At 35.9% G+C, this 22,499-nt stretch overlaps 5 protein-coding genes across 6 annotated transcripts; 3 read left to right on the forward strand and 2 right to left on the reverse strand.

The window, feature by feature from the left end:
* Window positions 1-523: 523 nt before the first annotated feature.
* Window positions 524-4,556, forward strand: LOC8270374. The gene is made up of 7 exons (XM_002520162.4): window positions 524-1,032; window positions 1,329-1,469; window positions 1,568-1,933; window positions 2,863-3,105; window positions 3,376-3,468; window positions 3,810-4,010; window positions 4,113-4,556. The coding sequence occupies exons 1-7, from the start codon at window positions 706-708 to the stop codon at window positions 4,323-4,325; spliced, it is 1,584 nt and encodes a 527-aa protein (XP_002520208.2). The 5' UTR covers window positions 524-705; the 3' UTR covers window positions 4,326-4,556.
* LOC8270375 (non-functional NADPH-dependent codeinone reductase 2) lies at window positions 4,467-6,171 on the reverse strand. 2 transcript variants are annotated; one of them, XM_002520163.4, is made up of 4 exons: window positions 5,661-6,153; window positions 5,335-5,578; window positions 5,069-5,248; window positions 4,467-4,811 (listed from the first exon to the last, which is right to left on the reverse strand). In XM_002520163.4, the coding sequence occupies exons 1-4, from the start codon at window positions 5,987-5,989 to the stop codon at window positions 4,587-4,589; spliced, it is 978 nt and encodes a 325-aa protein (XP_002520209.2). In that variant the 5' UTR covers window positions 5,990-6,153; the 3' UTR covers window positions 4,467-4,586. The 2 variants fall into 2 exon arrangements, with proteins under 2 accessions (XP_002520209.2, XP_048230820.1); XM_048374863.1 differs by having other exon boundaries at window positions 4,749-4,887; window positions 5,661-6,171.
* Window positions 6,172-7,327: 1,156 nt separating this feature from the next.
* On the reverse strand, window positions 7,328-9,016 carry LOC8270376 (non-functional NADPH-dependent codeinone reductase 2). The gene is made up of 4 exons (XM_002520164.4): window positions 8,390-9,016; window positions 8,042-8,285; window positions 7,783-7,947; window positions 7,328-7,605 (listed from the first exon to the last, which is right to left on the reverse strand). Exons 1-4 carry the CDS (start codon window positions 8,716-8,718, stop codon window positions 7,381-7,383), a joined length of 963 nt encoding a protein of 320 aa, XP_002520210.1. The 5' UTR covers window positions 8,719-9,016; the 3' UTR covers window positions 7,328-7,380.
* A 2,083-nt stretch (window positions 9,017-11,099) lies between these two features.
* Window positions 11,100-12,669, forward strand: LOC8270377 (metalloendoproteinase 2-MMP). Its single transcript, XM_002520165.4, has one exon. It carries the CDS (start codon window positions 11,465-11,467, stop codon window positions 12,557-12,559), a length of 1,095 nt encoding a protein of 364 aa, XP_002520211.1. The 5' UTR covers window positions 11,100-11,464; the 3' UTR covers window positions 12,560-12,669.
* Window positions 12,670-14,827: 2,158 nt separating this feature from the next.
* Window positions 14,828-16,300, forward strand: LOC8270378 (protein JINGUBANG). Its single transcript, XM_002520166.4, has one exon. The coding sequence runs from the start codon at window positions 14,923-14,925 to the stop codon at window positions 16,216-16,218; it is 1,296 nt and encodes a 431-aa protein (XP_002520212.2). The 5' UTR covers window positions 14,828-14,922; the 3' UTR covers window positions 16,219-16,300.
* Window positions 16,301-22,499: the final 6,199 nt, after the last annotated feature.

The raw sequence follows: 22,499 nt of genomic DNA on the forward strand, positions 1-22,499 counted from the left end.
AGAATTTAAGTATATATCAATATTTTTGTGACGCCATATGGTAAATGAATAAAACAACTTTTATTAAAGTATAAAGGTGGTTCCTCTTATATCTAATAACATCCGTGTAAACTTTTATATATATAATACATTTCTTCCCCCCCCAGCAATTCATTTTTCAAAAAACAACTTATTAACAGAGAAATACGTTTAAAAACTATATGAAGTCAGTTATCCATTTTTTGTAGAGAAATGTTATCACCAATTAATATCTTGAGCAAATCACAAATTTTCAATAATAATCAATTAGAAGCTTGAACTTTAATGGGCAAAATTATATAATTCTTTTTATAAAGTAATTCTGTTTGATTTAGTTTATAAGAAAAATGTTTTGATTTTTATAGGATTTTAGTTGTCAAACTTCACAAATTTCCTCGAAACAGTGAAATATCGTTACCTTAGTAGCAAAACTGAAATTCAAAACACAACAATTCCTTCAACCGTATATCCACCAATCATTCCAAAAGTAAGCACACTTGTCTACCTGTACACCCGCCACGTCATTGTTTTTTCCAACCCCCATCGTCAACAACCAAAAAACAAGTCAATCCAAACACCTCCTCCTCCTTCTTCTCTCTCAAATCCGCATAGACCTTTCTCCTCCGCTGGAGTTGCTCTCCCGGAAAAAGGAAAAAAAAAAAGAAAAGAGAAGAAAGAAAAAGGCCAATGAGACTGAACTTGATTGTATCAGTATCAGTATCAGTATTAGTATTGTTAGGGTTAGGGTTTGGTTGTAATTATGGTGAAGCTTTAAAAGTACCGTTTCGTGCTAAAGACGTGCTTCCCGTGTTGCCACGTCAGATATCATGGCCTGTGCTTAATAACATTCATAGTCCTGTTGATTTATTGCCCTATTTTGTTGGATCATTGGCTCCTAATAATGGCTCTATTCAGTGGAAAGGTGCTTGCTTTTTTGAAAACGAGGCTCGGATTGACTTCGTCGAAAGTGATCGAAATCAATCACAATTGGGAGGCGGTGTTATTTATCTTAAGGTTTGGAGTTAGGGAATTTGAATTTATAGACTTTATTATTGCTTAATTACTTTGATTTTGCTTTTTAGACTATATTATTTGTATCCAAGTTCTTAAGGATTAAGTTTATGCCTTTTTTACGTGTTAGAATAGTAGAAATTGATAGAATTTTGGTTCTATGTTTCTTCAAATTTCTGCTACAGTAGGTTAAGTATTTTGCTGTTATATTATATTGGCTAGAATTGAAATATTCTTGGAATTTGATATTTTATATATTAAGTATGTAATGGCAGCAATTATATTTTTCCTTTCTACAGACCTCTGCAGCGCACAGCTGGACCTGTATGGATTTGTATGTTTTTGCAACACCATATAGAGTTACGTGGGATTATTACTTTTCTGCACGAGAGCATACCTTGAAATTTGATTCCTGGGAAGAAACTGGAGAAATGGAATATGTACGCATTGTTTTGTTGTTCTGTCTGTGTTTGTTGAAATTTTGCATTTGATAAGTTCAATGGATAAAGTATGACATTCTGCATTGACGTTGGAGCAGGTTAAGCAACATGGGGTTTCTGTGTTTCTCATGCCATCGGGAATGATGGGGACTTTGCTTTCCTTAGTTGACGTGTTGCCTTTGTTCTCGAACACTGGATGGGGTCAGAGTGCTAACTTAGCTTTTCTCAATAAGCACATGGGTGCTACATTTGAGAAACGCCCTCAGCCCTGGCGTGCAACCATTAATCCTGATGATGTTCATTCTGGTGATTTTCTGGCTGTGTCGAAGATTCGTGGTCGCTGGGGTGGATTTGAGACATTAGAGAAATGGGTGACTGGTGCATTTGCTGGTCATACGGCCGTTTGCTTGAAAGATGAAATGGGTAAACTTTGGGTTGGTGAATCAGGACATGAGAATGAAAAGGTATGTGTTTAACAATTTTGAACCGCAGAAAGAAGTGAATGCACTTTATATATCTAATTTTAAACCTTTGCATGCATCAACTAAATGTACATGATTTGTCCTGTAACAGCTCCTTGCGTGACATGTGTTCTTGTTTTTGCTTTGTGTCTTCTCGTCACAAGCTTTTGTTGTGTGGCCAGAAGAAAATCTTGTATTTTATTTCTGTGAAAAGTATTTTGGATATTAAATTTAAATTGGTAAAAGATTTGTTTGGAAGACCTAATTTTAATCTCGTCATTTCTGTCGCGCCTTTTTTCTTAAATCTACTACTTTTAGGTGCAAATGAAAGCCATCAATGGCTCATCAATTAAACAGGTTCTCCAAATTGTTTTAAGGTTTCATTTCTAAGAAATAATAGAAGTCAAGGGGATGCAGTTTTTTTTTTCATTGACTCTCCTGGAACAGCATAAATAGTCCTAAGGCTTTCCTAAAAACTCATTACCTTCTCTGCCTCAGATGCTGGCCTTATTTATCAGATTTGGTTATACCCATTATAGGGCCATGAAAAGCCGGAACCTGATGAAACACTATTTTAACTTCTGGAAGGATGCTTTTTCTGAAATCTAGTTAATTATAGGTGATTATTGACATACCATGCATCGGATTCTCACAAATCACTCTGAACCAACAGAAAGCGAGTTTTTGTCCTTATGTTTTGCTGTCGTCAAGAGGGAAACATGGCATTTTTTGGCCTTGGATTGTGCCAAAAAAGTGGCAGATTTTAGGCATGTGGCAAATTGACTTTTTCCCCATAAAATTTTCTTGGGAACTATACAAATATGGTGTTTCTTTTCTCCCTCCAGATCAAAACAGTAACTGAGGAGAAGTCTTCTTTTTCTTAATGGCTTCTTGAAGATTTACACCACATTAATGCCCTTGTGAATTTTCAGGGTGAAGAGATCATAGCAGTAGTCCCATGGGATGAGTGGTGGGAATTGTCTTTAAAAGATAGTTCTAATCCGCAAATAGCTTTGCTTCCTTTGCATCCAGACGTGCGTGCAAAGTTCAACTCCACTGCAGCTTGGGAGTATGCTCGAAGGATGTCAGGCAAGCCATATGGCTATCACAACATGATATTTAGTTGGATAGACACAATTGCTGACAACTATCCACCGCCGCTTGATGCTCACTTGGTACGAATCTCCTTTTAAGAATTTAAAAAATGTTGTATTATTAAAATGCTAGCACACAGAGAGACATTATAAGGCCTTTCTGTTCGTATGCGTGGGGCATGTTTGACTGCACAAGCTTATGCAATAGATTATGTGTTAGGGTTTGCATGGATGTTAGAATATTTTAATTTGACCTTTCCTTTTTCATTTCTCAAAGCTCAAGAAATCATCTTAGTTTTTTGTACTTCTGTTTTATTATTTTTTTCTTTAACTGGTCTAATTTTATTGCAGATCGTTTCTGTCATGTCTATGTGGACTAGGGTGCAGCCAGCTTATGCTGCAAATATGTGGAATGAAGCTCTAAATAAACGGCTAGATACTGAGGTACTTACCTGAATTTACCTTTTTTTTTTCCGTCAGTTGGCTATGGCTAGAGAAGTAGTTGTCACTGCAGAATGCAAATATTATATTCCAATGGCATTTCAATATGAAAAAATCCTTTAATTTGGTGATGTGTTTCAAAATTCTTATCTTTTAGTTTCAAAACTTGAAGTTGACACAATCTCACAAATGCATGTACTTTTTACTGGAGTGATTCTGCAGTAGTAAAAGAGTGTAAACCTAGTTTATCTGTGAACCCGTGGAAGCACCTTTAGGATACTGGTGTTATTTGAAGTATCAAGCAGTTTAATTCAGGTCATCCTTTCGCCTGATGTTTCTTTCAGGATTTGGACTTGTATGGAATTCTAGCTGAGATTGAAAAGCGTGGTGTAACCTTCGATGAGTTGCTTACTGCTCCAGAACAGGATGATTGGATATACAGTGATGGAAAATCAACGACATGTGTTGCCTTTATCCTTGCTATGTACAAGGAGGCTGGAGTATTTGGTCCCATTTCCAGCTCTATTCAAGTTACTGAATTTACTGTAAGTCATAAATGCCTTACTAGTTTGTACTTGTTTAAATTGCTGCATTTTTCTTCAAACACTCAGTTTGTTATGCATGACATGTCTTCGAACCTTTGGCAGATTCGTGATGCTTACATGCTTAAAATTTTTGAGAACAACCAGACACGCTTGCCTAGTTGGTGCAATAATGACAATGGCAGACTTTTATTTTGCCAGATTCTTGGCGAGTATTGGATGGAATTGCCTGATTACAACAGCTTAGAGCCATATGCCAACATGAACGAAAATTGTCCGTCCTTACCTCCCAATTATGATAGACCTGGTCGATGTTAATTTGAGTTCAACCTATTTGCAAAAACTGCAATGCTTCCCTTCAAGTTTATATGTTTCAGTTTCTATCTGTTATTCTCTTTCCCACTTTCCACTCGAGAGATGCAGCCGCTGTACATAAATGTTGATTGTAAGACAGTAAAATCTTAGAACTTGTTGGAAAAAGTTGAATAGAATTCTGATAATGATGATAGAAACAAGTGACGAAGAGGACACCAGTGACATTATTCATTATTCATTATTCTACTTTAATTTATACTGAAATCAAAGTTCATCATCCCATAGCTCTTCCACGGTCCTGATAGGCCCCTTGTTTGATATGTAATCTTCTCCACGACACCCTCTGTTCTGGGGTATCTCACTGATCTTCTTGGATTCTTCGTCGCTCAGTGCCCAGTTGAATATGTCAAGGTTCTGTTTCATCCTTTCCCTGTTGAAACTCTTCACCGCCACACAGATCCCCTGCTCAAGTGCCCACCTAAGGCAGATCTGGAAATGTTTGTCACAGCAAATGAATCTCCTGAAGTTCTATTCATCCAAATTGTACAACTAAACGAAAATGGATCTGAAATGAAAAAATCCCGAATTTGATTGTACATTTCCATATTTTGAAATTCACTGATAATGTTCATTCTAGGTTTCCTTCAAGGACAGGGAACTACAAATCAAATTCAGGAATTTTCTTCTTTCTTTTAAATGAAAGAGTAATAACTAAACCTTGAGAAGGCAATTTCAATTAGGAGTACCTGAGCAACACTCTTTCCTTTGCCATTTGCAATCTCATTAAGCACATCATTCTCCAGAACCCTGTTGCTACCCCAGATGGTACCTTTTGCTCCTAAAGGTGCATATGCTGCCAAGATGATTCCTTTGGCCTTGCAAAATTCCATCAGCTTCTTTTGATTCCAGAGTGGGTTTATCTCAACCTTTCAATACGCAAACAAAAAGCTAAAATTAATTAAACTCCAAAACACCAAAAAGGCTTTGCAAGAAACTGACAAGAAAAAATTACTTGATTAACAGCAGGAGGGATCTTTGCAACTGCAAGAATGTCTGAAAGCTTTTTACATGAGAAATTACTGACACCAATTGATTTAGTAAGTCCAAGTTTCTGACATTCTTCCATAGCTGTCCATACACCTTCAAAATCCATAGGTAGAAAATCTTCCTCCTTTATTGGGAACTCATAGATCCCTGGTCTCGAGCTAACAGGCCAATGAATCAGATAAAGATCGATGTACTCCAACTGAAGAGTCCTGCGCAATTATTAGCAATGAAATTAATGAAATCTGTTCAAATACGTACTAATATGGAAATAGGGTTGTTTGTTTAAATTACTGGAGAGTCTTTTGAAGGGCGGGAAGAACAAGATTGCTATGAGCGTCACTGCACCAAAGCTTTGAGGTGATGAACAGCTCATCTCTTGATTTAATTAGGCCAATAGAGAGCGCTTCAGCAATGGCTTGACCCAGTGGCTCTTCTGTTAAGTAGAGTGAGGCTGTATCAAAGTGTCTGTAACCAACCTCAATTGCTTGAAGAATGGCTGTTTTAATTTGTTCTGATGGCAATGGAGGGGAAGCTGCTGTGCCCATGCCCAGCAGAGGCATTCTGTGAGTGCTGCTGCTAGTGCTAGAGATTAAAACAACTTCAGGAATGGTGATCGCCATTTTGTTGCTGCCGATCTTTGGTAGGAGGCAGCAATAGAAAGTCTTGGTTTTTTATTTTGATTTAATACGGAGTTCACGATGTAGCATCTGTGTTTGAAGGTGGTATATATTGAATTTGATGAATAATTTTAAGATCTTTGAAAAGGGGTAACGTCCCTTATCTGTAAAGCTGCAGGTAGCAAATTATATCTTATGTTTGTTTCTTTTTCCTTTTTGTCCATATTTCACTTTCAGTCAACAATTCAGAAATTCCAAAAAAGATGGCCTTCTCAGTTCTTTCTGTAATAATAAAAAAGAAGAATCCATTTTCTTTCTCTCTCTCTCTCTTTTTGTTTTTTCCAACAAATGCCTAGCTTTTATCAGGCCTCAAGTGCCCTCCTTCTGTTTACTATTTTAGTTTTGGTCAGAGGAAAATTTAGCTGGAATTAAAATGGCTAAATGCCCACAACAACCCAATATATGACGAATACAACACATGCCTTTCCAAATCAACATCTAAAGGGTCTACAGTCCTAAAACGGCTCAAGTGTCAGCTTGAACGTGCTCGACTTCACTGGATTGACTCCAAACTGACCCATGGTAGCCACCGTAAAGACATGCCAAGTCGATAAAATTTTCAGACTCAAAACCAGAGAATACCCATATTATAAACCAGCATCGCACTCGCACAGACAAGGATTTACGGAAAACACGACACAAACACAAAAACGAGTAAAGGAGACAGCATGGGGTAAGTTTTTAGTGGCTTTTGCTTGCCACCAGAAACTTACAGAGGACGGGTACTGGTAATGTTAATGAATGTGAGAGAGAAGTGGAAGATTTGTTCTTTTTAATTACGTGTTAATTAATGAATAGTCAAGAATCATGGAGCAATCCTGCTTTCCATCCTCTTCTGAGGAAAGACTCGTAGGGGTAACTCATATAAACCAATGGTTTTTAACCTACTCTAGCTTCTTATCTTTCTTCTCTTATTGAATGGGTAGTGACTGGATTTGATGGTCAAGAAACTTGATTGAGGCAATCACGCGAAAGCTGTCACTTTGATTTGATTGGTCTTTTCTTTTTCTTAAAATTTTAATTCGAAGTTTCATGTAGTTTATAGATTAAGAAATGATGGCAGTATTATTAAGAATTATAAAAAATAAAAATCTTTACTTGTATATTGCCATGCATAATAAATATGGATAACAAATATGAATGAATTGTGTTTGGCTATAGTCCTTCACTGAAAACTTGTTAGATGAATTGATCTTTGAATCTAACTATTGATATACATACAAAATGAAAAAATTGCATAAACAAAAGTCGCATCTTATATTTCTCGCCTTCAGCTAAGAATTTTTCTGCTTTTTTTTTTTTTCTGTTTTTCTTTTGGGGCTATATGATCACAATCAAATTTCTCCATCCCAAAGCTCCTCAAGTGTCTTGAAAGGGCCTGTATCTGAGATGTAGTCTTCTCCACTAGATCCCCTACGCTGAGGAATCTCAGTAATCCGCTTGGATTCTTCCTCAGTTAGTGTCCAGTTAAATATGTCAAGGTTCTCTTTCATCCTCTCCCTATTGAAACTCTTCACCAACACACAAACTCCCTGTTCATAGGCCCACCTGAGGCAGATCTGTTTACAACACAAGATTAATTTTTATTGGCTTCAATTTTTACTACACAATAAAAATTTGGGCTCAAATAGTGTCTCACCTGATTTGTCATAATGTTATTGGTACAATGTCTGTATGATGCATTTATAATTGAATGTGAGTGATTATAAATATTAGATGAGGTATGTAGCTCATACCTGAGCAACACTTTTTCCTTTGGCATTTGCAATCTCTTTGAGCACTTCATTCTCCATAACCCTGTTGAAAGATCCTCCTAGAGGAGCATAAGCTGTCAAGATGATTCCATTGGCTTTGCAGAACTCCATTTGCTTCTTTTGTTGCCATATTGGGTTTATCTCTACCTTTCAAGATCCCAGCACCATTCGTTTTACCATAAATACCGAAAATATTTAGAAAGGGTTTTTGCTAGAAAAACAGAGGACTAGAACAACTTACTTGATTAATCGCAGGAGGTATCTCTGCAATGGCAAGAATATCTGATAGCTTTTTACAGGAGAAATTGCAGACACCAATGGATTTGGTTAGTCCAAGTTTCTTGCACTCTTCCATAGCTGCCCAAACACCTTTAAAATCCATCGGTAAAAGGTCTTCTTTCTTGATTGGAAACTCATAAATTCCTGGTCTTGAACTCATAGGCCAATGAATCAGATAAAGATCAATGTACTCCAACTGAAGAGCACTGCACAGTGATAGTCAAACAAAGAAACATGTTCGTGAATCAAGACATTCATATGGGCGCGTCTTAAATTTCGTTTAAAGGGCTTAAAGATCGTTGGTTCTTACTGGAGAGACTTCTGAAGTGCAGGGAGAACAAGATCGCTATGAGCATCGCTGCACCATAGCTTGGAGGTGATAAAGAGCTCCTCTCTTGATTTAACTAAACCACGAGAAATGGCTTCTTCAATGGCTTGACCAAGCGGTTCCTCCGTTAGGTAGAGTGTAGCTGTATCAAAATGTCTATAACCAAGCTCAATGGCTTGAAGAATTGCAGCTTTAATCTCATCTGATCCGACTAAAGGAGAAGTTGATGTTCCCATGCCGAGTAATGGCATTCTCCTGCCACTACAGGTAAGGAGCACTTCCGGGATGTTAATCAATAATTCGCTTTCCATTTGATATTCAGAGTTTTTCTTTCTCTTTTTCCCTGGGAAGATTATGATTGCTCAAAGTTTTGAAACTGTTGTACTTTTGTTCATTATAGGAGACAATATTGGAACAATTTACGGTCCTTTTGTGTTTAATAAGATAAGTGGTTATTGTATGTTCTTGTAGTCAATGTGGTTAAGATGTATTGTAGGTTAGTTTAGTGGCGGATGATGTTTCTGTTAGGCAACTGTTTCCGAACTGATAGTCATGCCATTCATTTCCTGTTTGTCGAACAGCATTGGATCCTATGTAATAAATGCTGTTATGATGATATTTTCCTAGGAAAAATATTATATATTTTTTCAGAAACTATTATTTCTAAGATAGATATAATTATACTCATTTTACATTTAGTTTCAGGGTAGTTAAAACATTTTAAATTGATTCATTTTTAATGCTTAAACACACAATTTACTAATAAAATCCTATTCTACTTTTATTCAAGTACAAATTAATTTTGAAATTTACTAGTTAAAATGAACTCAAATCTTAATATAAAATCGATCCATTCCTTTTTTTTTTTCTTTTTTAAAGTTAATATTTTATCATTATTTAAAAGAAATACCTCATCTTTGTGTTTTTCAAATGAATTTTGCTTTATTGAAGACATGATAAACAACAAGTAACAGTACACTAAAATATGCATAGGAAAAACAACAAGATTTTTAATAATTTAAAATTTGGATTAGAATTTTAGTTTAAAATCTGAAGGTTGACGTGGTCTTGAAAGTAAGGGAGTTGAGACACATGCGTGGCTCAGATTTATACTTGAAAAATTCAAACCCTCAAATTTCCTAAATTTGGGAACGCAGCTTTCTACACCCAACCGCAATGAATCTAACGTCAAAGGTGAGCTTTTTGGGTTTAATTATTTTGAATTTCTCAAATAAGTTGAGGGTTTATGACTGCTAAAATTGGGTGTTTAATTGATTTTTTTTAAAAAGTTCAAGGGTCTTTTCAGCCCTTTTACCTTAAATAATTTGTATTATCAGCTATACTATCTGTATGTTTAAAAAAAATTAATATATAGCATCTCATGGAAAAGTAGGCATAAAAACATCAGAAGTTTTCTTTATTATTTGAGCAAATAAAAAAACTATATAATAATTTTATTTTTTTTATTTTTTTAAAAAATAGCGATTTCTCGAAGAGCAAATATGAGTGGTAATTTAAATTTTTTTTAACAGTATTTAATTAATTTATTACTCATATTTTTTTCTCAAAATAAAACTCAGTGAAATAACAATAATTCTTAACAAAAAGTCAACAAATGAATAAATCAATGCAAGTTCCTGTATTTCCATCAATTATGAATGTGATAATTGAGCAGTTGGTGTTTTTATAATCAAATAATTTAAATGCCTTATTTATGTTTTGGTTTGTGCCGGTCAAGTCTGTGTTTCTAGCAGGTTAGGTCATGGCCCCTCCCTACTCCCTTTTTATCAAGTTTTCATTATTGTTTTTTTCTCTCTTCTTGTGGAGCCACCATAGGCGGCGGCGGCAGGAGGTGGATTGCTGCTTTGATGATATACCACTAAATAATTAACGTGGTATCATGTCTAATTATATATATATATATATATAACATAATATAAAAATAGCAGATTTTTCCATTTAATTAATCAAGACCAAAGGCAACTTTAATTAGCTGGGTTATACAATATTTAACAAATTAAATTTTTTTGAATAAAAAAGATTCATCTAAATTTCAAAATAAAAATATTTTTAAATATAAAATTACTCAAATTTAAGTTAGTATTTGAAATTATAATTGAATATTTATAAGTGATAATCATATATATCTATAAAGAGAAAGAATTAATGTGTTTATTTGTATATGATCAACTCATTTTAATATTTTAATCAGATATTTGAATGTACAATTGCAGATGCAAATGCATCAATTGGTACACAGTCCACTTCTAGAAATGCAAGACAATTATGAAAAGATGTTTAGAAGGTTACTTAATTAGACTTTTATACATTTCACCTTAATTATTCTTCTGTTCCTTGGAAATAAAATAAAATCTTATGAAAAATTCAAATTTCAGTTGGACTACAACAGGTTTTTGCAAAAAAATTAAGACAAATTCATCTGACCCTTCGCTTGCGTGTCTTATTAGCCTCTTCTCAATAATTTCTCATTGGCCTACCGTCAATTCCTATTTGACATGTGCCCAACCAAAAACTATAAAATACAAAGAATAAATTAAAAAAGAAAAAAGAAAAACAGTTTAACCTCCCAACTTTGACTTCTCTCATACCCATCCACCTTCCAGTTCTCCTTTCTGCAGCCATGCCATCCAATCCAATCCAATCCAACCAAACTCAAACATATTCATGTATTGGCCCATTATTAATACTCTCAAGGACGACGCCGTTTGGGGGTACAAACATTCACTACATCATGTCGTGCGTAGTAATAGACGAGAACCCCAAAGAACCTGGAACCCAGGAACCATTCAAAACTCGAAAGAAGAAGAAAATTCAACGCGCATCAAATACTAAAGTTTTTTTCCTGACAAAGACTGAAAGACCACAAGCAAGGCACCTACAAATCACCCAACTCCATCCATTGATTCTCTCGTTCTAGACACCGGCCTTCATCTTCCTTAACTTTACATCCCTTTTCCTTTCTACAAAAAGACATTCATTCTTTTATCAAGATTTTCCCATTTCTTCATTTTCTTGATATCGTTTTAGAAAAGAAAAATGAAACTGTTACGTGTTTTTGCTATTGCAATTCTGGTTTTAGTTTCTTTTCCGTCGACCTCAGCTAGATTCTTCCCGAACGTATCATCGATCCCTCCTAACTTACTCCCCAACATCACAAGCCCTACTTGGGATTCTTTCAAGAGACTCGCTGGCTGCCGGGCCGGCGACAAGCTCGAGGGGTTATCCAAGCTCAAGAATTACTTCCATTACTTCGGTTACATTCCAAATACTCTTTCTAACTTCACCGATGATTTTGACGATGCTCTTGAATCAGCTATCAAAACCTACCAACAGAACTTTAATCTCAATGTCACCGGTGAGCTAGATGAGCAGACTCTTGACCAGCTTGTACGGCCAAGATGTGGCAACGCTGATATAATCAATGGTAGTACGACGATGAATTCTGGCAAGTGGCAAACGACAACGACGTCATTTCACGCTGTCGGTCATTACTCGTTCTTTCCCGGCACTCCCCGTTGGCCAGACAGCAAACGTGATTTAACCTACGCGTTTTGGCCTAGCAATCAATTGACTGAGGTGGAGAAGAGCGTGTTTACACGCGCGTTCGATCGCTGGTCTACTGTTATACCTATGAACTTTACAGAGACGGAATCTTATAATGTTGCGGATATTAGGATTGGGTTCTTCAGTGGTGATCATGGTGATGGAGAGCCGTTTGATGGGGTTTTGGGGACGTTGGCGCATGCTTTTTCTCCACCGAGCGGACGGTTTCATTTAGATGGCGAGGAGAATTGGGTGGTGTCCGGTGATATTAGCAGCTCAACGATATCGTCAGCAGTTGATTTAGAATCAGTTGCTGTACATGAAATTGGGCATTTGTTAGGGTTAGGGCATTCATCTGTCGAAGAGGCCATAATGTATCCTACAATTCCTTCAAGAACTAGGAAGATCGAATTGGCAAATGACGATATTCAGGGGATTCAATATCTCTACGGTAGCAACCCGAACTTTAATGGGTCATCATCATCAACACCGTCTATTCAGGAAAGAGAAACCAGTGGGGCCTATCATGCGCGTTCACTATGGGCACTGGGCTTGATTGCTTTTGGACTTTCATTTTTGCTTTTGTAAATTCTCCTTTTTTTTTCTTTTTTTTTTTTGATGTTATTATTTGTGTTAATTCTTTAGTTTGTATATTTAAGAGACTAGTCTATTTTTAAAATTGATTTCCATGTTAGTTACATTTCTTTTTATAACTCGATATTAATTTATATATAAGTATCTTTGCTATAATACAAAATTTAGAAAAATTACTATTAATCCTATAGTTTTATAATCCTAACAACATTATTGCTAATAGACCTAAGGTTTTCTTTCTTGAAATTATATAATATCCTTTTTTTTTTTTGGTTGAGAATCTTGCTTTTATAAATTTCTAACATGGTAACAGGTGATAAAAAATGGAGATGGACAGGTCTCCTAAAAGATTGAGAACGAACAAGCCGAGGACTAAGCGATCTCGCCATTATACTGTTAGAAATCTAGAAAAGAATGGTCCGGCAGGAACCTAACCTAGGAGAGCAAACGAGGCGCTCCATTACCCAACTTGGGGATAAAAGAACAGAGAATAATAAGTACTGTAGCCAATAAAAGATCTCTTAAATAGGAACGAGAGTTAGGTAGAAAATGGATCAATCAGCATAAAGATTCCTACCCCCTCTCATATATAAGGAATTTCCCTGTAATGAAAATGGTAACATCCAAGAAAATCCTAAACCCTTGTGTTTCTTTTCCTTCCTTAGCTAACTTGAAGGAAACTCAAAATTATTTTAATTGTCCTACTATCCTATTATTGAAGTAGCGGCTCGAGACATGTATCAGCTTCCAATAAAAGATATATGAAACTATAAAATAGCTCAAGTACTGAAGTCGCTAGTATTTTCATTTTCCATGTTAAGCATTATGCTAATGGCCACTCATGTTACTCTAGAGTTGTTTAGTATTTTCCATGATCATAATGGTAACAACTCCGACATTTTCTTTAATTGTTAACTCATGCAAAACTCTTGTGAAGATGAATTTAACAGCCCAGCTAAAGAGTGGTCAACCACTCATTTTATGTAATAAGGAAACTCAAAGCATCAGATTCTGACCCGCCCCAAATAGATGGAAGTCCATATGCTTGTCTTCCCCAATAACTCGGTTAATGCCTAGCAGATGTTGGATGAAAAGGTGAAATGGAAGTCTTCAACTTACATCCACCGACAACTAATGTAACAAGATATAGAGAAAATGCTAACATCTAAAATGCAGTCATTCCTCTCCTTTCTGCTCATTCTTATCCATGTCTAGTACCAAAATAAACATTAAGACAGATATAAACAAACTCTTTCCAAGAGATGTTGGAGTGCAGAAAAACAAATCCTTTTCTAGATTTCTAATAGTAACCATCTGAATGTTATTCCATGCAGAGACTTGATATCAGCTGCCTGATGGTAGATTCATGAATACAACACAGAATGTATCTGCAGTAATCCTAATAAACAGTATAAACTAACTCGAAATTGGCATAGTTGAAACTGGACTTAGTAGTCACACTAATGATTTAAGTAACTGAAAAGGGGTTCTTTTAAGTAGCAATTTAAAGAAACAACTAAAACACGTTAGAATACAAAATTTGACAGGTGCTTCATAGTGCTTGCAAAAGTTGTTAAATGCACAGAGAACATAACAGAAGAGAAAAGAAGAGACATTACACGGAAATAGTTGCTGCAATAAGCCTAAATACAGAAACAACTAGGAGTATCCTTGAACAGTATGAAGCCCCAAAACCAAATCAAACTAACCCAAGCAAGCAACGGCCAATTCAGGTACATCTAAATCTAACGGAAAAGAGAATTCAGACAAAAAGTGAATACTAATATGACAAATGGGCCGCAAACATATTGTCAAAGGAACATATCTAATGTAAAAAGCACTATGAGTACAACCCCCTGCTATATCAAAGAAGCCACTAACACAGCAATTCAAGTAACTAAATTGCAGTCTTGAATTCATGATTAGGGATAACAAAAAGCATTCAGATAGTCATAGCCAAGGCATAAGTTAGTAATTAATTACACTTGAATAAAATAATTTCAACCCTTAATAATCCCCTAGTTAATCAAATTTGTAAAATTTATCAAATTTTTACTTAAACTTGGTGTATACAACACAACCATAACAAATAATAAAGTTACATATTAGAGTATTTTATACTTTGTTATTGGATGATTGACACATATTCTATTATTTAAAATTAATGAATGACAATATATCTTATACTACAATTCGCCATATTAGCTAAAATTTCTTTTTATCTACGCTTTATCCGACTTTTATAGATTTATTTATAAGCAAAAATTTTCGCATAAGCAAAGCTGTATATGTCAAACCCAGACAACTATGTTATATCTTGAGCTATCATTCTCTAGCTGTTGAGCTAAGTTTACAAAATGGGACTCCTTCCATGTCCTTTATTTCGCAGCAAAGACAAAGAACAACCTCAATCTCTATTCCGATCACAATCTCAGCCACACTCCAATTTTCTCCACTCACAATCATCAACTTCTTCATCCCTCTCTTCTCAACCTAGTCTTCCATCAGTTCCATCTCTAACACCACCATGTTCTCAACAACATGAACAAACCTCGGTCGTCCACCACCGGTGCTTAGCCATACTTAAAGGCCACTCCTATATATTCTCCCTCATTCTGGACGGAAATATCCTCTATAGTGGCTCTTCTAACAGCGATATACGATCATGGAGCAAAGACCCTTCTGCAGATGAAAATCCAACTGCCTTAAACATAATAGCTACTAGTAATGGAGCTGTGAAGTCAATAGTTGTTATAGGAGACGAGCTCTTTAGTGCACATCAGGATTGCAAGATTCGTGTATGGAAAATTGGTAGTAACGACAACAATAAACAGCACAAGTATAATTGCATAGCCACTCTCCCCACGATGAATGATCGTTTCTTGAGATTCTTTTCATCTAAGAACTATGTACAAGTGAGGAGACACAAGAAATGCACATGGGTTCATCATGTTGACACTGTATCAGCTCTAGCAGTATCAAAAGATGGCTCTTTTCTTTTTTCTGCTTCATGGGACCGAACGTTCAAAATTTGGCGAACCTCGGATTTTAGATGTTTAGAGTCAGTAGCGAATGCACATGATGATGCAATCAATACCCTAGTATTGTCCAATGACGGATTTGTCTATACGGGTTCAGCCGACAAGAAGATTAAGGTATGGAAGAAACAAGCAGGAGAGAAAAAACATTCACTTCTTGCAACAATGGAGAAACACAAGTCAGCAGTTAATGCTTTAGCTCTGAGTGCAGATGGGTCAGTGTTGTATTCTGGTGCTTGTGATCGATCAATTCTTGTATGGGAAAAGGATGCTAATGTTGGTGGAGAAATGGTGGTGGCAGGTGCGCTTAGAGGGCACAATAAGGCAATTTTATGCTTGGCAGTTGCGGCAGATTTGATATGCAGTGGATCAGCTGTTAGTACAATTAGAATTTGGAGGAGATCAGGAGTAGAGAAGACGAATTATTCTTGTTTGGCAGTGTTCGAAGGACATAGAAAAGCAATTAAGTGCTTGACGATTACAGGTATGGATGGCAAGAGTATCAGCAGTGGCAAAGGTGATGGTTCTAATTCTGCAGGCACATCTTATCTTGTTTACAGTGGTAGTTTGGATTGTGATATTAGAGTTTGGCATATTTGGGTTCCAATTCTTTGATATCATTCAAATATATTTCTGTATTTGTAACCTTGATCAATTGTATATAAGGATGAAAGACTCTGCGTCTATTTTTAGTTTACATTGAGCTCTGGTATTTTGACAATATCACTCCATCTGAGTCGGAAATCTGACTTGAATACATAATTTGGATTAGGCCATAGTAATATATTTTACTACTCCTTTCACTAGATGGATATACACCTGCAAGTAAGTTGATGCAAAAGTACAAAGTACGAAAACTCAAGGCAGTTTGATTAATAAACCTTATGATAGAATTATTTCCAGATTCTATAATTACTGGGAAGTTAAGTTTAGCAATTAAATACAAATTTGGAATAAAACAAGTTCATTTCCGTAAGGACCTAGTCGAAATTCGAAAGCAATGGTGTATGTATATTGCCCTAAGCCTCGTTTGGGACAACTTTCCTTATGTTCTTAAGTTTTCTTCAAAAGCAATATTGCAATTCTGAAAATGATTTTTCGAATCGTTGAAATCTTTAATTATTTCTGACGGCTGGTTTTAGAAAAAACTAATTCTGAAAATTTAAGAAATAAAAAAACTAAAAGCAATGTTTGAAAAATACTGTGCTATGCCGTAATCTTAGCCATCAAAATTATATATATGTAGAAGCGTAGAGTGAAGATTATAATAATATGAAAAGAAATCAAATTTCACTAGACTTAAATTCAAGTATAATAAAACAATTAAAACTAGTGATATATATATATAATAATTTATTTTTTAATACGTTGGACCCTTTTATCACTTGAAATATATATATCCTTCAATAAAAATTGAAAGAACCTAACTAATCCCAACAGGACATTTATGAATAGACTGAGACTCATATAATCATAGCCATCAAAGTCATAGGAAATTTGATGAAAATTAAAAAAATCTAACTATCCGAATTGAATATTTATAAATAGACTCAGACTGAGACCTACCAGGATTATAAACAGCAACTATGCATATATGGTATAATATAGAGCCTATTAATAATGAGCAACTTAAAGATGCAATAATTATTTAAATGACAGAGAAGACGAAGATCCAATGAACCAAATAGCTATTACCCTTTTTCAATTTACATAATGTCACATGAAAGCATGAGTATGCTTTTGTTGATAGGTACGTGGTAGGCTGAAAAAATATGCATGTAAAATTTATATAATCTTTAGATGTTCATGAGTCCTTATAAATAATGCATTTTACCCAGTTAATCAATCAGAAGTGGGTTGATATAGTTAGGGTTCTATCTCTATATTTTACCCATTCCCGTACCTTTCCGCCTCTCCAAAACAATCTATTGTACCTATTTATTTATTATTTGCGTATCTTGAAGATGGGACATTGGGAAACGCAGCATCATCAAGACCTATCCCGCGATCCTCTTTAAGGTAATATTTTCAGAAGTATGATCAACATTCTCACTTATATTTTACATTCTAGGAAAACCTACCTGCTCCTACTTCAATTCGTTCCGGAATCTCAATAGTTATTACGTGTGCATGATTTCTTTTATATACATGTGATAAATGAAGAGATAGTTAAATTCATATTTTATCTAAAATGTAGCATATAATTAATATATAAGTTGAAATGGCCAAAGAAAAATGCTACTATTGGTCATTTCTTTGAACTTGGAGGTTTCCATAAATATTAAGAAATTGGTTAAGTGTACGCAAGAGTTACTGCTTGATTCAAGTCTTGAGAAGGGACAAAATGCTATTCATAATCATCATTTTTTAGTTAAGCATTATATCAGAGTGATAAAACTGAAGGCAACAAATGACAAGTGTCAAGTGACAACATTAATTTTTAGCATGCAAAAATATACATGTTAATTATGAGAAAATGACAGCAGATAGCTACATTAGACCTAACATGGAGTTCACAACCAACTCTTAATACACCCTTAATTATCTGGTTGTTGTGGGGGCAAGTCTTTAAATTTCGTGACCATACAGAAAAATATGTATTATTATTTATATGCATACATTAATTAAGCACTAATCTGAGTGCTAAACCTGACACCAAAAGAAAGGTTTAGGAGTATAGTTGCGGAATTAAATTTGGCTTCACTTCGTAGGATAGAACATAAAGCATGCATATAACATCAGAAGACAATTAAAAGCGAAGACAATGAGACAATAAGATAATGTGCTATTGACCTCAAGCTATATGGCCGGATGACTTTCTAGGATTTTTGAGGGGCAGACACATGAAAACGCAAGTGGAACAGGAACCTTCGTCCTACCAACACATGAAACAAGGAGCAAGCTGTTAAGATTGAAGAAAAGATTTATAGCGTTTTATTGGTTAGAAGTAAAAGGAGAACATCAAAAACAAAATATATAACCCTAATACAAAAGAGAGCTATATATACTCATACACTAAGAATATAGAAAAGACTAAACTACTTTTACAATATATAAAGAATTACATTATTTAACATCTTCTCTCAAACTCACGAAACGATGGCAACAAGCATCGAGAGTTTGTCAGACAGAAAATGAAACCGTGAAGCAGTTAAACATTTTGTAAACAAGTCTGCAAGCTGTAAGGAAGAAGAAACAAAAGGCAATGTCAATGTGTCATTCTGAAGGTGATAACGGATAATTTGACAGTCGATCTCGATATATTTGGTCCGTTCGTGAAAAACCGAATTGTGAGCAATCTGAATAGCATTCTTATTATCACAATGTAAAGGAGTCGGTTGCCGCAGAAAGACACCCATATCAGCAAGCAACCATCGCAACCAAACTATTTCACAAGTAGTGGAAGCCATAGCGCGATATTCAGCCTCCGTTGAGGATCGAGAAATGACGTTCTGCTTCTTACTTTTCCAAGAGATAAGGGAATCACCTAGAAAAATACAAAATCCAGTAGTCGATTTGCGGTCAGTAGGATCACCGGCCCAATCAGCATCAGAGTAAGTACATAACTCTAATGATGAAGTAGATGAAAGTAGAAGAGTCTGAAACTGAGTGTCGTAGAGGTATTTCAAAATGCGAAGAACAACAGCCCAATAAACTGTAGTAGGAGAAGTAACAAACTGACTGACTATATGAACAGCATATGCGATATCAGGATGAGTGATAGTGAAATAAACCAGACTTTCAACAACAATCCGATACAGACTTGGATCCAGCAGTAGAGAACCATCAGAAGCAGAGTAACGAGCGTTGAGCTCAATCGGAGTATCAACAGTCTTATTATCAGAAAGCCGAGCACACTCAAAAATATCAGAAATATACTTAGATTGAGAAAGAAGATACCCTTTTGGAGAGGAAGCAACTTCAATACCCAAGAAGTAACGAAGGGAATCCAAGTCCTTCATAGCAAAATAACGAGTCAGTTCGGACTTTAATAGACTAATCCCGACAACATCATCACTTGTAATAATCATATCATCAACATATAGAGAAAGCAAAATTTGACCAGCCAAAGTGCATTTGACAAATAGAGTAGAGTCATGGTTGCTAGGATGAAAACTAAGTGAAGTAATCACAGTAGAAAACTTTTCAACCAGGCACGAGGAGCCTGTTTGAGACTATAGAGAGCCTTCTTGAGTTTGCACACTTCACCAGGATGATGATCAAGACTAGGAGGAAGAACCATATAAACTTCTTCATGAAGATCGCCATTCAAAAAGGTATTTTTAACATCCATTTGAGTTATATCCCAATGACGAACAAAAGCAACAAGAATGAGTGTTCGAACTGTGGTCATTTTAGCAACGGGAGCAAAAGCCTCCTCATAATCCAGATCATATTCCTGAGAATAACCCTTAGCCACTAGACGAGCTTTGTACCTTTCAATAGATCCATCAGGCTTAGTTTTAATCTTATAAATCCAACGAGAGCCAATAGAACGTTTACCTGCAGGAAGGGACACTAAAACCCAAGTATGGGTTTGATGAAGAGCAGTTAGCTCCTCAGCCATAGCACGCTGCCAGAGCGGATCAAGAATAGCTTCTTTGAAAGATGAAGGCTCAAAAAGACAATGAATAGAAGCTAGAAAAGAAGCAAATGAACTCGAATAATAAGAATAATCAAAATCATATTGTTTAGTGGATTTATGATTTCGTACAGGATAGCGAGGTTCGGTAGTATCCGCAATCTCAGGAGATGATATAGGGGAAGAGCCAGTAAAATTGTCAGGAATGCCAGTAGAGGGTAGCTCATCAATATCAATAGCAAAAGGATCAATGTGGATAAGATCAGGCATAGATATATTATGAGGACGATCAGAAATGGTAAAATAAGGCATATGTTCAATAAAAATAACATGACGAGAGACATATAACTTATGACTGACTGGATCAAAACAACGATATCCTTTTTGACCGCACCATAATCAAGAAAAACACATACAGTAGAGCGAGTTAACTTACAACGTTCAACATGAGGAAGAAGGACAAAGCATGTAGAGCCAAAGACACGAAGGGAAAAGTAATATGGAGAACAACCATACAATCTTTCATAGGGAGACAAACCAGAATCATGAGAAATAGGAATTATGTTAATTAAGTGAACAAAAGTAAGAATTCTCTCCCCCCAAAATTCACTAGAAACACTAGCAGACAACAAGAGGGATCGAGCAGTCTCAAGAATGTGCCTATGTTTTCTTTCAACAACTCCATTTTGTTCAGGAGTATCAGTGCAAGAAGTCTGGTAAATTGTACCATCTAAAGCAAGTAGGTCTTTAAAAGCATGAGAAGTATAATCTTCTCCCAAGTCACATCTAAAGCACTTAATGACAGTTGAATGTTGGGTTTTCATAAGAGATCGAAATTCATTATAAATGCCAAAAAAAGTCTGAACAACGTTTCATAAGATAAACCCAACAATAACGAGTGCAATCTTCAATAAAAGATACATAATAATGAGAACTCCCTTTTATAGAGACAGGAGAGGGTCCCCATACATCAGAATGAATAAGTTCAAAAGGAGTAACAGAAATAGTAGTACTTTTAGAAAAAGGCAATGCAGTAAACTTTGCTAGTTTACAACCACTGCAATCAGAAATATCATGAGTTTTCAAATTTCCTAAAGCTCCTGTAGAGACTAAAAATTGCAAACGAGACACAGAGACATGACCAAGGCGAGAATGCCACAAATAAAATACAGATGAGGACGGACTTAAACGAAAGGATGACAAATTGACACCAGAAACAGATGCTACAGTATGAGGATTTTTGAGCCGATCCAATACATAAAGTCCTCCTTCTCTATGTCCGATCCCAATCACCTCTTGAGAATGTGGATCCAGAATTGAACAAGTAGAGGAAAAAAAAGAGACTGAGCATCCAGTATCACAAATCTGACCAACAGAAGCTAGATTCAAAGCAAGACTAGGAATGTGATAAACATTGGATAAGGATAAAGAAGGCGTAATAACTGAACCAACACCTTGCAATGGCATAGGTGTACCACTAGCATTCATAACAGGGACTGAAACTTTAGGGGTTAGAGAAGTAAATGATGATAAATTATGTGACATATGGTTTGAAGCACCAGAATCTAAAATCCAGGAGGAAGGGGATATACCTGAAGAACTAGATGACAAACCTATTTGAGAGGAAGTAGACATGGCATGAGGCTGAGAAGTAAGGAACTGCTGAAACTGCTCGATCAAGGATGGGTCCAAGGAGGAGGTTGATAAAGCATTGTGAGGACGAGGTAGAAGAAGAGGTCCATTATGGAGAGGCGGTGGTCGATAAGACCACTGTTGAGACTACTGTTGTTGCTGCTGTTTTCCTCTGCCCAATTCCGAACACTAAGATTTTCAATGACCTTTTTGCTTGCAGAACTCGCATTCATCCCGAGCAACAGATCCAGATGGTCTGAATTGAGACTTAGAGTTTCGAGGAGGCATGGCAAAAACGGATGTAGTAGAAGATGAAGATACCTCTTTTACAACCGAGTGCTTTAGATTCAAACGAATTTCTTCGGCCAAAAGCTCACTAACTACAGAGTCGATAGAAGGCAGTGGATGACGATGCATAATAGACCCGCGAAGTCCCTCAAACTCATCACAAAGGGCCATTAAAAACTGTACCAACCTTTGCTCCTCTCTTCGTGCAACATAAGCCCCAAAGGCTCGCAATTCAGCAAATTCTGTGAGAGCTAATTGATCCCACAAATCTATCATAGATTCATAAAATTCTTGAATGCTCATATTTCTCTACTGAAGAGCACGAATTTCAGACTCCAACTGGTATTGTTTTGCAAAATTAGACTGTGTGTACAGTCTAGCCAGATGATCCCAA

Source organism: Ricinus communis, chromosome 1 (assembly GCF_019578655.1).
Source record: "Ricinus communis isolate WT05 ecotype wild-type chromosome 1, ASM1957865v1, whole genome shotgun sequence".
In the NCBI taxonomy this organism is placed as follows: Eukaryota; Viridiplantae; Streptophyta; class Magnoliopsida; order Malpighiales; family Euphorbiaceae; genus Ricinus; species Ricinus communis.